Raw genomic sequence first — 15,191 nt, 5'->3', positions numbered from 1 at the left:
CGCTAAACCAGGGAAAATGCCACACACTCAGAATGTCACAGAGCTGTCGCCAACGTTATAGTGAAAGAGTTATTTCACAGAGGAGCCCAGCTGGTTTAGGTACGCTAGTAAGTGATAGCTCGCCTAAATGAGAACTTTGAGTTGCCATGACAGCCAGAAAACTATTTTTGTATTGCTTATGCTTTTTACTGTTACTACATTTACTGTTATTGTAGGAAGATGACCACAGCCCATAACCCCAATTACAACCCCCCTTACTGAGGCACTTTATCAGACACCCTAAAGACATGTCTTTACTTTTTGCAAATTTTTTTTTTTTTTTGCCATGGATGATGTCTCAATGTGCTTTAGGTGTTTTTCAAATGATGTCACCCTTTAGCTAGACGTCTTCAAAAAAAGAAAAAATCGCCACTTTAAGGAGATTATTTGAATGTGTCAGTACTTACCAGACAACAGAGGAGGCGTCGCAGCCCAACATTTAACCAGGAAGTCTTAACTGAACTGTGGGCAAGTAAAGCCACAGCAGTAGGTGGGAAGTTTACTGAAACCTCTTTCTTTGCATATATCACTTTTTCAGTTTCCATGTCAAGCTGCAAGTGTGTGTTCGGGTGTGTGTGTGTCTGTGTGTGTGTGCGAGCGTGCGTGTGCGTGTGTGGTGAGAACAAATTCCACTTCTCTTAACGTCAACCTGAAAATTAAAATACATAAAAATAAAACAAAACAAAATCCACACATTGATTTTATGTTGTCATTTTATTCAGTTATAATCTATGATCTATCTGACCTGATGTATAGATACTATATAGTTTAAGGATTTTAAAGGATAATGTTTAAAGAATAAATAAATGGTTAAAATCACTGCAGGTTCAGACATTGCAGTAGAGTGTCGATTGATCTGATTATTTGTGTTCAATAGTGGCTGTGACTGCAGTGCCAGGCGTCTACGCTCTGCAGTCTGTGTGTCTGGTGAAGCTAACTGTGGAGTAGAAGAGGCCGTCAGGCTGGATCTGAGGCTCGGATGATGCGGTGACGTTGGAGTAAATGTTATCTGTGAGATCTCTGCTGGTTTTATCTGTTTCTTTGGCCTCGTTGGTGTGTGAAGAGGGAGAAGTGTTGCCTCCATCTTGTTTCTGATCGGACAGCGTTGCATAGACCGTCTCCTGGACCTTTTCTGTATGGAGAGTTATAACACATTAAATACATTAACAGAGAAATTAAAACTACATTTTTACTTTCACTTTCAACAACAACAACAACAACCAGTCTTATTGCTGAATGCTTCATTAAAAGCAGTTATAAAAAAAATAAGTAAAAAATAAATAAGCTGGGGTATCTTTCCATCACAGATATGCCGTTGCATGATCTGTGCTTGCATTACTTCCTTCCCCAACATTTTGTTCTGACAGGAAACACATAAAACTAGAAAATTAATTTGTACGTGTATAAAAATAAAACAGACTAAAATAAGAATGATAAAAAATACAAAAAATGTAAATTAACGTTCATCTTGTTGAACTACCACTTTACAAGAACTTTACATGCGATAAAATGTTGCTACATGCTGAGATGGTTCCAGTAGTTGCTGTGTTGTAGATGGTTGCTGAATAGTACCTAATGTGTTTCCAATGTGGTGGCTAGTTTTGCAACGGTTCATCTGTGTGTAGATGGGAAGCTCGAATGCTGTTATATTGTCACATGTTCTGTTCCAGGCTCTAAGTCGAATATGTTTTTTGGTGAGCTCTCTGACTTATCCTTATCACTTCAATAGTTTAATCAGCAACTGAAAAACAACAATGAACAGGAAATCTGTCCGCATATTCCAAGTTTAAACTCATCCTGTTGGCTTTGGTCAGACAACAACTTATGTTAGCTAGAACGTGGATGAAAGCTTATATAACGTTTGGTGCTGTTACATGATACATTAGGAAAGGCGTAAATTCCAAGCTAATGTGATGTTAGCTAGGTATGTACTTCCAAGCGTAAATCTAGTGTTATCTAGGATTTGGTTGAATGCTAATGTTAGCTATTGTCGAATGGTAGCTAACAGCTAGTATGTATTTATAGGCTTTTTTAGGATGTTCTAGACATTTGCTGGTTCACGATGCCAGTGTCCAAGTCTAGGTGTTATGCATGGTTGGTTGGGATAGTCAGGCTCTAAAAGTAAATCTTGGCGTGTATGTTTTTTTTTTAACCATGGATTGCCATCACAAATACAGTATAAGAGTCTTTTACCAGAAGATGTGTTACCGCCTCTCTTTCGATGTATGAAGAATATTAGAAGAACGATGGCCAGAGCCAGCACAACCACCCCGAGCCCTGCTCCGATGTATACCAGCTTCTCTGAAAAAAGACAAAGTCTTAGTAATGATGTCTCGCTCAGTACTTGGTCTCTTACACACATAAAATAATCAGACAATTGCTTACTAGAAGATGTTGTATTAACAGCGTCATTTGCAATTGATCTTGGAAAGCTTTTCTCGGGTTCCTTTTTTTCTCCTGACAGCAAAAAAACAAGACAGAATTATGTTAATTTTGATCCTTGTGTCACGTTTTATTTCCTGTGTCTCATTTCTTTCCTGTGATGACTGTGTGGTGAAAAAGAGAAGATGAGCTTGAGACAGTGTTGTGAAATATTGGTCACGTTATGGTGAAAAGGAAATGGAACAAAGGTCTGTATCATTTATAACAATGTCACATAAGGCAACTACCTTACAGTCATGAATCAACTCACCCTTTTTAACTGTGAGGACTACTTTATTGTATGTGTCCACACCAGTTCTCTCTATTCCACACCAGTACGTTCCTGAATCATCCTCAGTCAGCTGAAAGATGTCCACGTAGAATGTGTTCCCTTTGTCTTCAATGCTGTATTTCCCATTTGAATCTGTCTTCATTTTTCTGCTGCTGATTAGGACGTCCTTGTCTTTACACGCTCCTTTGCAGAAATATTTAACGTTGGAAAAAGCGTAGCTGTGAGAGCATGTTATTTTGATCGTCTCTCCCAACACTCCAGTCACTGCCAAAGCTTGGGCCTCCCACAAGCCTGAAGAAAACAAACCGAAAGCAACAAATGTCACATCTTAAATTCTGTTTTAAACCAGCACAAAATCTCATGATTTTTTGTGAACTTTCAAAACATATGACAGTTTCTTTTATTTCAACTTGCTAAAGTCTCTGCGCACCAATTAACCCCAGAAATCTTAGATGTGCCTTTAAAAGATTTAGATGCTCAAAAACAACTTACCTCCCAGAAGAAAGACCACGACGAAAGAAATCTTCTCCATGCTGTTGGGATTTGTACGTCCTTGTCCGTATCTTTTGCCTTTTTGGTACTCACCCTGATTGTCATGCCTTTGTTATTTTGCAAATAAATGACAGCTCGGCAGCTGTCATAAGTTCCTCTTTGTTGTTGCACTTCCTGTGCTTTAACTTCCTCTCTCTAAATCTCCCTGCAAAACCACTTAAACCAGGTGAGAAGCGTCTGTGTATCCCTCTCATGTATTGCCCGCCTCACAATGTTTAACATGAATCAGGCCGGTGGATAATGAACAAAAGGACACCGTCAGACATGGTTTATTTTCTTGACATATATATAAAAGCAGCATGAGACAGTGATTAAAACATCCAGCCTGCTCTTCTTGGTGGATTTTGTGAACTCTAAAAGCAAGAGGTAAGAGTCCTGCTCATGGTATCTCTTCTTCTTTTGTTTGCAACATAAACCGTACAATTTCCTCTACAACAAGCAAAGCAAAAGTACTTCAAATACAAAAGACCCTGAATTACTCTTTACTACAACCTGGGTTGAATTATTGGCTACCATTACTATCAATAAAAAATACATATTAATAACTAAGTGAGATCAGGGAATAAAGCTACAAGAAAAAAGGTCACATTAAAGGTACGGGCTCATGTGCATGTCTCAAAAGCTACTTAGTACAAAACCATAATAGGTAAAACAAACGTTGCCCAAAACATCACAAATAAGACCCAAGTTGATATCCAGCTACAATTATCCTTTAACAGTATCAACCAATAATGTGCTCTTTGACCCCCAGAAGCCCGTCTTTAGCACTGTTGTTTCCATTAATGCAGTGATAGACATGGTCCTCTAACCGTGTGAGATCCAGATGTTGGTACTGACAGATGTGCCCAGATACATCCACATCCACATATTCACCAGGGCCAAGAGTGACGGTTGATTCCCGCTGCTTGGATGTGAAGTGGGCGCAGAGGTCAGGGGGTTGCGGCGGGAAAGATGAAAGATCAGCGCAGTCCGAACAGGTGCAGTAGGGTTCAGGCTCAGTACTCACACCAGGTGCCATTGTCTCGTAGTCAGACGACGCCTGTGGGATGAACATAAATCGATTGACTCTGAACTTCTTCTTGCATGAAAGATCATTTGAATTTTGCTGGTTTTTAATGGAAAGCGTGGTGTCAGGTGGCAAACAACATTTTACAGCCATGTTATCAGCGCAGGGAGGTTGTACTTATGCACAGCGTTGCATAAAGTTAAATGCTACGTCAGCATGGAAACGCTAACATGCTGATGTTCATCGTGTGTAATGATTACCGTATTAACTGGGGGGTTAGCCTAATGATACATTGATGAACCATTCACATGATTAGTGATCCAATATTTGTGAAAACATACATTCATATCATCAAGATGTATACATATCATATGCTTTTATTTTAAAATTCTTAAGGCACGTCACTACGTTATGTGGGTCACTCTTCCTGTTGTTTTCTGTTTGTCAGCTGGGCATATGATACCATTTCCAACGAAGGTCCCTGAATTGAATTGAATCCAAATCCTATCATGGAAAACATTCTGAAATCAGCAGATATCCTGTCGTTGTCAAATTAATTGATATGATAATAATGATTAAAACCTTTAATATTTATTATAATGTTAAATTTGTGTGGATGTACTTCTACAATAAGGGGTAGCTACGTGTACACAGCAATGCTGTAGGTAACTATTGAGTAAAAATAATCCGCAAAATAAAATAAGTTACCTGGATATAAGTCCAATGTTATAAACTCTATGTTAAAATGTAGACGTAAATGATCATATGATACAAGACTCGCCCCTAACATTTCAGATGTCAAAGGGTGAAACTTGAAACTGATCTGTATAGCTCAACAAGTTCAGCGTAAAATTAGCTCTTAAGGAATCTGTCTACCAACAGATACAGCTGGGACTGATGGAGACACCTTAAGTGTTCAGAGAACAACAACATTAAAGAGCAGCTCCAGTCATGTTTTAAGACGTATAAAGTGCTCTGCTTGAAATAAGAAATTGTGTCTGATATGTTTTTTCTGCAGAACACGGTTAATTACCTTGTAAAAAGCCTCCCAAGGCATCTCCTCCTTCTCCCTCATTAAAAACTCCTCAAGCTGCATAGTCCCTACCCACTAAACAAATTCCAACCGCCCCCTCCGTCGCGAAAACAAAACACGTCTCTGCCATCGTTTAGCTGCGACTTGTTGAAACTTAGCTAGCTTGAAATGTAGTAATTAGAAGTAGTTACGTTAATGTTAGTAGTCAGTAGTGAGTTTGCAAAAGTTACGATGACAGTTACAGCTGGCTCGCGCATCGCCAAAGTGGTCTGCAAACCCCAGAGCTGCTAAAGTGGCTACAAGTTTTTGCAAACCTGTCTGCTGTGAAGTGTGCCTGATCTTCGCTGTTTAACAGCCATCAGGAGACAGAGTGTAAACATACACACACACAGAATCGCTGCCACACACATCACTGCGGTCAGGTACAGCGGCAGGTTGAGCTCTGAGGGACAGAACAACAACACAAGTTTACTCACACAGCCTTATATTAACACTAGATGGACGCACGCAAACACAGTTCACTTACTGTCCACTGTGGGAGCCTTTGTAGAGACGGTCGGTGGTGATACAGTTACTGTAAAGTCAAAATACAAATGCAAAATGTGAAAACACACAGAGCCACGGATCTCACTTACTCTGAGGACTTTCTGCTTGACTTACAAATGTTCAGTAATAAGTTTTAATAGTATACACTTTTATAGAAATAGAAAGGTCAGAAAACAGGAACATGCTTGGGAAAAAAAACCTTACTCAGTTCTCATTTAGAGTAAGAGCAGCCACAGCAGAAACCAAGAAGCGTCTGTCCCATAAGTAAACTATTTAGCTGAAACCAGATTGTATCATACTAATATGGATAAGATGTGCATAACAGAACCCTTATAAAGTGATCCTCTGCTGTGAAATGACATACTGTACCTCGGGACACATTCAGTTGTATGACATGGATGTGATCAGGCCTTGAGCTGATGTCCACCCCGCACCAGTACATCCCGCTGTCCTCTAAAGTAAGTTTGTCCACACCGACAGTGAAAAAGCCTCCGGTGTTGTTGTCATACACAGAGTAACGTCCTTGTGTCACCCATTGGTTTTGTTTGTCTGTCTGTATCAGGTAGTTGGAGCAGGTGTCGTCGTCAACATGGCAGAAGAATTTGCCGTTGCTCTTCAGGTGTTCTGGATAATCACATCTGAACTCAAAGCTCTGACCTTCCACGCCGCCAGCTGTGGTTTTAACACTGATCAGAGCTGTCAGACAGAATAATCTGCGTTAGTAATCATTGTGTTTCATTACACAGTTTAACTCAGCTGTAAGTGTATAGCATGAGGCCTACCTGGGATTTGCAGTAAAGTAAGGATGACAGTCGTAGTTGTTCTCCAGTTTGCTCCCATCACTCCCAGTTTACATGCAGTCCACACTCTCGGAGTCTCTCCAGTCCATTAAGGCGGACACCTGTGCTAAAGAGTCTTTAGGTGGAGTCAGTCTGGTGCTTTCATGTCCATGTGTTAAATCCTCTTCCTCTTTCATAAACAAAACAAAACACTCATATCCTCCTACCTGTGAGAGCGAAATCATGGCCTCTTAAGTAACTCAAAGAGTGACCTTTGTGTATCTTCATAGCCTTTTCTTAACACCAACACAGTCAGAAATAGCTGTTGTTTTCAAAAAAAATAATGCAGGGGTCCGTTTCACAAAGCAGGTTCAACAAACTCTGAGTCTAACCCTGAACTCTGAGTCGATCTACTCTGAGATAGGAAACTCTGAGTTTTCGGTTTCAGAACAGCTGATCAGAGTTAGTTCAATCAACTCTGAGTAGGTTCACCCGGAGTTAAGTGCGTGCACGCTGACTGTAAAAAGCCAGCATTAATGGAGCCCCGACACCACGATTCACCATGGCAACGGTACACAAAAAGAGGTCCTCCTACGTCACACCAGTGGAGCTCGAAATCCTCACGCGGACGTTCAGCGAATACGAGCATGTTTTTAGAAAAGACAAAGTAACACGGCTGCAGCTGCAAAAGAGAGAGAAGCGGCGTGGGAAGAAACTGCTGCTCGAGTTAATGCGCTAGTTTAAACTGGTCTATTTATTTAATACTTAAACACGATCGGAAGCTAAAATGTATATTAATTTAGGAGCAATGCAGCGGGAGAAAAAAACATACATGGAAGCACTTCAATCATATTTTAAATATTAATCTAATGAAATATCATTCAGTGGCTGTTTTAATGTGCATTAGCTTTATCCCTAACATGTTGCTGACTTCGCATACATTATAATTTATGTTGATTAAACTGAATGTGTTAGTTTAAATAAATAAAAAAAATCCAATAGCTTAAGGTGTCTTATTTGAGTGCTCTCGGCAGTGGTGTTGGAAAATCTAAAAATGATGACTTTGACACAGATTTGTCTTTTGATTTTTTTTATCATAATTATAAAAGACTTTTGCAAAGGGATCAGAGCAGCACAGAGACGCAACGTTTCTTCTTTTAATTCGGTAACCGCTTAAACACACGCGTGAGACGGGCTGAATGAATGAGGAAGTCGAATTGATAGAATATAACAGAATATAAGAGAATATAAAACCGAATCGGTTTTATATTCTAGAGGGAGGAGACAGAGCGAAACTCTGAGTTTCCTGAAGAAAACCTGCTCGCGACCAGGTTAGGTTCATAGAGTCTGTTACTACGGTAACTGACCGAGAGCTTAAGTTACCTCCCTTTGTGAAACGGAAAACTCAGAGTTTCCCTCATTTCAGGGTTAACAGACTCAGAGTTTTCAATAAACCTGATTTGTGAAACGGACCCCAGGTTTCATTTGTTGTTGTCAGTAACATGCTCGCGTCATGAAAGGCAGAACTACACCAACCAAGGGGATTTTCACAACATACTAACCCAAATATGTTATCACTACGGTGGCTGAGAAGGGGAAATGCATTATAACGACCCAAAGGATAAAAATTAGGAGAAAAAAGCTGCAAATTCAAAAACGATGCTAATTCAAAAACACATACATAGCCCCCGCCCTAGTCAACTGGTTGCCGGTCTGAATGAACTGGGCCCCATTCAGACAGGCAAACATGGCGAAAGAGCGATGCAGAGTTGGCCTTCTTACTGTCGGACAGGTAGGTGACTCAAACCAGGTAAGGCGACGTGCGGTTAGCATGCTAGGGCAGCGGTAACCCGCGGTAACCCGCGGTTAACATGCTAGCGCAAAAGTAACCGTGATGCTGTCGGTGTTAGCTCGGCGGGGTGTCCGTGTTATCGCACGAGAGCGTGAGAATGAGCTTCTGGTGACGAAGATGCCAGGAGGAGGGGTTCAGTTTGAATGTGTTGTTGACAAAATGCAAGGAAAAATATCCTGCTTATTTTACCTTCAAATATTATGTGATTAACATTCGTTATTAATACCAACTGATCTGTGCGACAATAATAGCAGGCTGCACTACTGGCTTTTAACTGGCAGAGTCACGAAGAAGGGTATTTATTTGGAACACATTTAAACATCATTAAGAGACAAAACTTGCTCACCCTGTCGGGGTTCTTTCCCGCGATAACAACCTGCTCACTATACATTATCCCTCACTTGTTCTGTCTGCTGTTTCCTCAATCTGACACGTAGTCCTCCGGATTGTGTGATTAGAGCCGAATCCCTAGCAACGGTCTGTTCTTCATAGCAACGGTCTGTTATCGAGAAATAGCAGACCTCGTAATGCTTGCACAACAATGTAATATATATATATATTTTTTTTTTTTTTTCTTACAAAAATCACAAGCAATAGAACATTGAGCTAGGCAAAGATTACATTTTCAAGTCAATGTATTTGTTTATTCTTCCCTCTCTACCCCATATTTTTTTTCTTGAAATAAATCGTATTCATTCACAAATTTCTCTGATTGGCCATTTGTTACATTATCTGAGCAAGTTAAACATTATCATCTTTCTTTTCATTTCATCATTAATTTTTATTGATTTCATGCTGCTCCATGCTACACACAACACATTATATATTTCACAGTTTTATATGCAGGGACTGGTCATTTGGTGGGTTTTTTTTATTGATGTCCAGTTTTACCTGAGTCAGAGTGCATTTACTGATATGACCACCAGACGGTGCAAAATCCAAACCTTTCCTGCACCGAGGCCTGAAGCCTGTTTAAGGTACAGACAAACATATTACTGCCACTGGCTTTATGTAAGTCAAAGCTCCCTCTTCATACTCACATGCTCTCACTAAATGCAAACATTTTCTGGCTGACATTTTCAGCCACAAACATTCAAACACACACACACAGCTGAAAATGGTTAAACTGGATTTTAGTCACATATTCAAAAGTATTTTGTGAAAGATGAATATATTGAAGTAGCTTGTTTATTCAAATGGGCAAAAAAGATCAAGCAACACAAACATGGGGGCGCTGGTATGGCTCAGTTGGTGGAGCAGACGTCTCACAGTCCTCAATACACTGATCGCAGGACTGTCATCATTTGGTGCATGTCACCCATGCTCTGCTCCTAACACTTCCTGTCTCTCTTCAGCTGTCCTATCTTATAAAGGCAAAAGCCCCAAATGTGATCTTTAAGAAACACAAACATATGTTATCAGTTTCAGATCTAGTAGTCCTATTTGTTAATGTTCATTCTGTGAAATGTATTAATAATCAGTCAACCTCACTGTCTCTTACTGCTCCCTGCTATATAGGCTACTACACTGATAAATTATTGTCTGTGTTCCTTCTCACCTTAGCACATTAACTGCAACCCAATGCAAAACATGTGATGTAATAGTCTATCCCGCAACTCTCTCAACAATAGCAGTTTCACAAGGATGTGTTTAAGCAAAGTCACATGACAGGGAGTGATGTTGTACTGCACATCATCACAGCTGTGTTTCAGTCATAGGCGTGAGGCTGCAGTATAATTTAACATATAAATGTAGCATCAGAATTCATTACATTGCAAGCGTGGATTTTTAGCACCTTAACCCCTCATTATTTTCTCATTTTATGATCATCTATTTATCAAGAAAAGAAACTAAGATATGAATATGAACTCACTGGAGCAAAAGCACATCCCTTTTTTCCTTTTGTGTCTCTCTCTCGGCACACAGACATTTCATGAATCATAAAAAGTAGGGCGTACATGCTTTTAGAGTAACTCAGATTGTTCCTGACAAATCCAAACCAAACCAGAGAGACCGGGGCCCCTTTTGTCCTGAATCACAGACAGGGGAGGAGGAGTGACACTCTGAAGCTTTGCTTGCACAGCTCTCTGTAGGTTCCCTTGTCTCATTTCTAGTTTCATTTGTGTGTTCTCCAACAGCGCCATCACCAGCTGTTTCAGATACTGTAAAAGGCAAAGGTTTGATGTAGATCTCAGGGCTGATGTCCTGCTCATCGCTGATGTTTGCAGTTGTAGGTCTTGAAGCTGCAGCACCTCTGTAGCAGTCTAAGTTTTCGTAGATATGAACAGGATTTCTGCTCTCGGCTGCTGAGGGCACAGCTGTCGGTGGATCCTGCTTTGGTTTGTCAGTAAAGGAGAACCTCTGGGATAATTTTTTCATGGACTGCCTGTCCTTACCGATCTTATGGAGCTTGGAGTGAGTCTGCTGAAAAGAGGCAAAGATAAAGAAATCAGCAGGTGGAAGTGGTAGTGTGTTCTGCATCTTATCAGGCTGAATTTGACCATTTATTTTGCTCGCTTAAACATATATACACTAATATAAAGTTTACTGATGTGGTCCAAAAAAAACATGTATTATTAACCTTGAATTTTCACTTTAATAAAATTAACTTCTAAGATAAGTATCAGAAACATTGGAAATAACAGTTTAACACATACGTTCCTCTATGGGAGACTTTATCAAATGTCATCGTCTGTAGCATTAAGGGGTTTAAAAATAGGTCTTTTTTTGTTAAAGGTCAAATGTCAACATCTTGACATGTAACAGAAGGACCTGCACAGGTGTAAATAATACAGTTTACGATGGATGGATTCCATTTAGCTTCTTCAGTTTCAGGTCCTGTTACTGGGAATGTTGCTTCATTATCAACCTGCACGACTTGCTGACAAACCTGAATATAAGGAGTGTAATATAATGTAATATACCCCAAACTAAGTATACTTCATTTGCCACCAAAACACATCAGTTAAAGAAAAACTTGTCTGTAGGGTAAATAAGAAGCAACATCCAGAGACAGACAGCGTAGCTTAGCATAAAGACTGAAAGCAGGTTGAAACAGCTAGCAGCATGTCCACCTTGCAACACCTTCAAAGCTTCTCACATAAACCGAAGTGTTAAAATGAAAAGCTGGTGTTGAACGATCTGGGTTAAACCACCTCAGTAGTTTCGGAGGTGTACATTGTTAAAAAGTAAGCATTAGAGGTGCTGTTGCTCGCTAAGCTAAATGTCTCCTGGCTGAAGAAACGTGTATTTATCCTCTCATTTAACTCTCAGCGAGAACCCACATTAGCTTTATTGCTCAAATACAAATTATTAATTTAATGCAACACTCCTGTATCATCAATGATACCAATAAGTTGTCTAAATTCTAACTCCAAAACTGAAATGAGTCCACAGGTTCTAAACAAAGACAAAAAAATATATTTGACATTTGGAAAACCCCTCTTTACGCATTGACCTCTGAAACAGGGAAAAGAAACTTGATGGTCATCGGCTTCTTTAAATTCAATATCAACACAACCATCATGTGTCTCTATCTGCCATATGAATCTTCACTGGCTGACTCATACCTCTCTTTTATGTGCACAGACGAGGCCTGCACCGTTGGAGCAGACCTGCGGTTGAGGCTTCACACTCTTTCTGCGTTTCCTGAAACACGTAGCCAGAACCAAGACAGTGAAAGCGACAGCAGCCCCGGCTGTAAGGCACAGCACAGTGCCTGACCCAAAAAAACACAAGAGAAGGAGTTGAACAATTTTACAGATTTTAAATGTTTCCAGCTGTTATTCATGCAACATCTCTAAACTGTAAAAGTCACCTGTGCTGCTGTTCTGTTCTCCTGCATCAGTGTAGTTTGAGACTGTAATGTGAGCAGAATTATTACTGTAAGTGTATTCATATTTTTAATCATTGGAATAGCATGACATTTTTCCATACCTGTGGAAATGTTTCTGGGACTACTGGTGGAGATATTCTGATATGTCCATGTGGGAGAAAGCCCAGCTGTTGTCTCGATTGCAATGGCTGTACGGGGAACCTGGGTGGAAGAAGATTTCAGATCCTTTACTGTAGAGTAACAGACCTTAGAGTAACATTTCTGCTTAAGAAAAGGTATGGAAGTGGTGTCAGCTTTATATACTTAAAGTAAAAGCACTCCTACTGATACTGAGTGCTATACATAGCATTATGAGATTGCTTACACTGATGCATCAATGTCTAAATAACACTTTTCTGTATTAGCTGCTCGAGCTGAAGCTGCTTTGACAAACTTTTTATTGTCACAGTGGAGCAGGCACAAAGGTGCAGAGAATTACAGGCAGCCTTGTGCAATTTATAGTGAAGAGACGACTTACAGGCAGGTTTGGTAGAAAGGAAGGCAGGAAGAGAGAAACAGGCAGACAGGTCGAGGATAGAGTTAAACATAAAGCTATGCATACACAAAGCAGAGTAACGTTGGGATGTGGGAATGTGACTATTAAGGAGGAACAGGGACACAGACTGTCACATATATACTGTTTAGTCAAGTCCTAACGTGTGGGTTGGGGCCCTCCGAAGGGTCACAAAATGAATCTGAGGTTGATGAGTTGATAAAAGGGTTACAGAGGGCGGCTGTGGCTCAGTGGTACCCAGAGAGCACAAACTGGGATTTAAACTGGGTGAAAACAGGTCTGAACGTCTCAGACCTGATTTCACCCTGTTTTCAACGGTTACAACATCGTGTCGGAAACACATTTTTGTTTTATCATTTTGCTAATTTGTTCATTTTAGCAATGAAAGGGTGACGAAAGTGATGATTGTAGCGGCATTTCTCAAAAGCGGTGGGTTGAATCCCGTCTCCACAAAGACGTAATTTCAACACATTTTATTTTTCATACAAAAATCATAAACACAGCACTTTTTGGGCTGTGTGTTGTTTATGAGAAGGTTCAGAGACATCATGAAGGGAGCAGTTTTAAAAGAAGAGGCCCAGGTACTTCAGTTGTGTAGCTCTGACTATGAAGGCAGAACGACCCCTGGATGCTGACTAGTTCATTTATACCTGACAAACACAAGTTTCATAAGAAAACTCTGTAGCTGATAGGCTTGAGTGGTTGGTTTGAGTGCAGTTATCATAGGTTTGAATCCAGATCAATCAAACAATTTCCGTTGACTATGATTCATTGCTCACTTATATAATCATTTTAGCTACCATGAGACTTGAAAATTTGCATTAATATGTGTGTGAATATGTGATTAATCTTGTGACAGAAGCAGGTGAAATCTGGTCTAAACATAAACGCTTTCAACGTCTTCAAATAGTCGGTGAAAAACTTCCACATTTGAGTATCTTTTCAATGGGGGTCGTTGTCGCCATTTAAAAGTCTTTTCAATGGAAAAATGCTCGCTGGGTGGAGTCGGTCATCTCCCAATTGGAAGGTTGTGGGTTCGATCCCTGACTGCTACAGTCACATGTCGTGTTCTTGGGCAAGATACTGAACCCCTGATTGCTCCCAAAGATGGGAGTAGATCTGATTGGTTCTGATACAAACATTTGAGTCCTTTTTTTGACTTTTATCAAAGGTTTTTTGGGGCTGGTAAATTATTACAGTTATTTTGGAACAATCGTCAGATCGCTCTTTGGTGGAACTTCTGTGGAGCTCATTCATTCATAAACTTAGCCAAGACTTTGTATGTTAAATATAAATCTAAAGATGAACTCCAATAGTTAGATAAATGTACTGCCATAAAAGTACAATATTTCCCTTTCTGAATAAAATAAAATACAAGTAATGTACGATCCAAAATGTTTTAGAGTAAGCACCTGAGTAAAGGTACATATCTACGCTCTTACACTGATGCTGACTTGTATATTCATTGATGCAAAGAGAAAAATAAAAGTGTAAGGATAAATTCATGGTTACAGTGATACGATCATGAACATACCTTCATTTACAGTAAGATGTACTGCATTGAATGTATCAACACCCGACCTCTCCACTCCACACCAGTACCTCCCCGAGTCTCTCAACTGGAGTTGACTAAAGGTCACAGTGAGGACCCCATTTCCCGAGTCCGCCAGAGTTATCCTCTCTGACACCGCTCTTCCACCAGATCCTTCTCTAAGCAGGATATCTCCTATGACTTTACAGGAATTCTTGCAGAGGTATTTCTTGTTATTTGACGCAAAACTGTGTGAACACTGGAATGAGACTTCTCCGCCTTCGAATCCCTCTACCATGAGGTCCGCTTTCACTGTCCACGTGGCTGCCAAAATATATCAGGCAACATTAGTTTTAGCATCTTTAAAATGGTTAAATAAATGAATACATGTAAGGTATTACCACACTTACCATAAAGAAGACAGGCAATCACAGAAAAAGTCTTCATTCTGATTGATTAAGTCCCGATGTAATGCTCGGCGTGTTGACTGCACACCTGTCCCTTTAATGATCTAAACAGTGGTCAAATGTTTCATCACGCTCTGCTACTGCACACACTCCCACAAATGCAAAAGCATCATGAGCACGCTTGACTTTCTACCTTCTTCCTGTTGTTTTGACAGTATGTAGGCGGAAGATGAAGGCTGTAGCTGGCAGACGTTAACCCAAGAGAAGAGGAACCTGTGGACTAAGGTGAAGTGAGAAGACACCTGGGTGTCTGATGCAGGACTTTCAGAGCCATCAAATTCTAGT

General features: G+C 40.2%; 2 protein-coding genes across 2 annotated transcripts; both read right to left on the bottom strand.

Moving 5' to 3' along the window:
- Positions 1–753: 753 nt before the first annotated feature.
- On the bottom strand, positions 754–3,525 carry LOC138594725 (transmembrane domain-containing protein TMIGD3-like). The gene is made up of 5 exons (XM_069665928.1): positions 3,245–3,525; positions 2,732–3,043; positions 2,425–2,496; positions 2,233–2,340; positions 754–1,171 (listed from the first exon to the last, which is right to left on the bottom strand). The coding sequence occupies exons 1-5, from the start codon at positions 3,282–3,284 to the stop codon at positions 942–944; spliced, it is 762 nt and encodes a 253-aa protein (XP_069522029.1). The 5' UTR covers positions 3,285–3,525; the 3' UTR covers positions 754–941.
- An 11-nt stretch (positions 3,526–3,536) lies between these two features.
- LOC138594333 (polymeric immunoglobulin receptor-like) lies at positions 3,537–14,886 on the bottom strand. Its single transcript, XM_069665396.1, has 7 exons — positions 14,850–14,886; positions 14,443–14,763; positions 6,672–6,767; positions 6,259–6,585; positions 5,870–5,917; positions 5,658–5,785; positions 3,537–4,343 (listed from the first exon to the last, which is right to left on the bottom strand). Exons 1-7 carry the CDS (start codon positions 14,884–14,886, stop codon positions 4,026–4,028), a joined length of 1,275 nt encoding a protein of 424 aa, XP_069521497.1. The 3' UTR covers positions 3,537–4,025.
- Positions 14,887–15,191: the final 305 nt, after the last annotated feature.

The sequence above is a fragment of the Semicossyphus pulcher genome, unplaced genomic scaffold (genome assembly GCF_022749685.1).
Source record: "Semicossyphus pulcher isolate SPU_LCO1_2020_fin unplaced genomic scaffold, fSemPul1.0.p SCAF_17, whole genome shotgun sequence".
NCBI classification, from domain to species: domain Eukaryota; kingdom Metazoa; phylum Chordata; class Actinopteri; order Labriformes; family Labridae; genus Semicossyphus; species Semicossyphus pulcher.
This window is presented reverse-complemented; position numbering and strand designations above follow the sequence as displayed.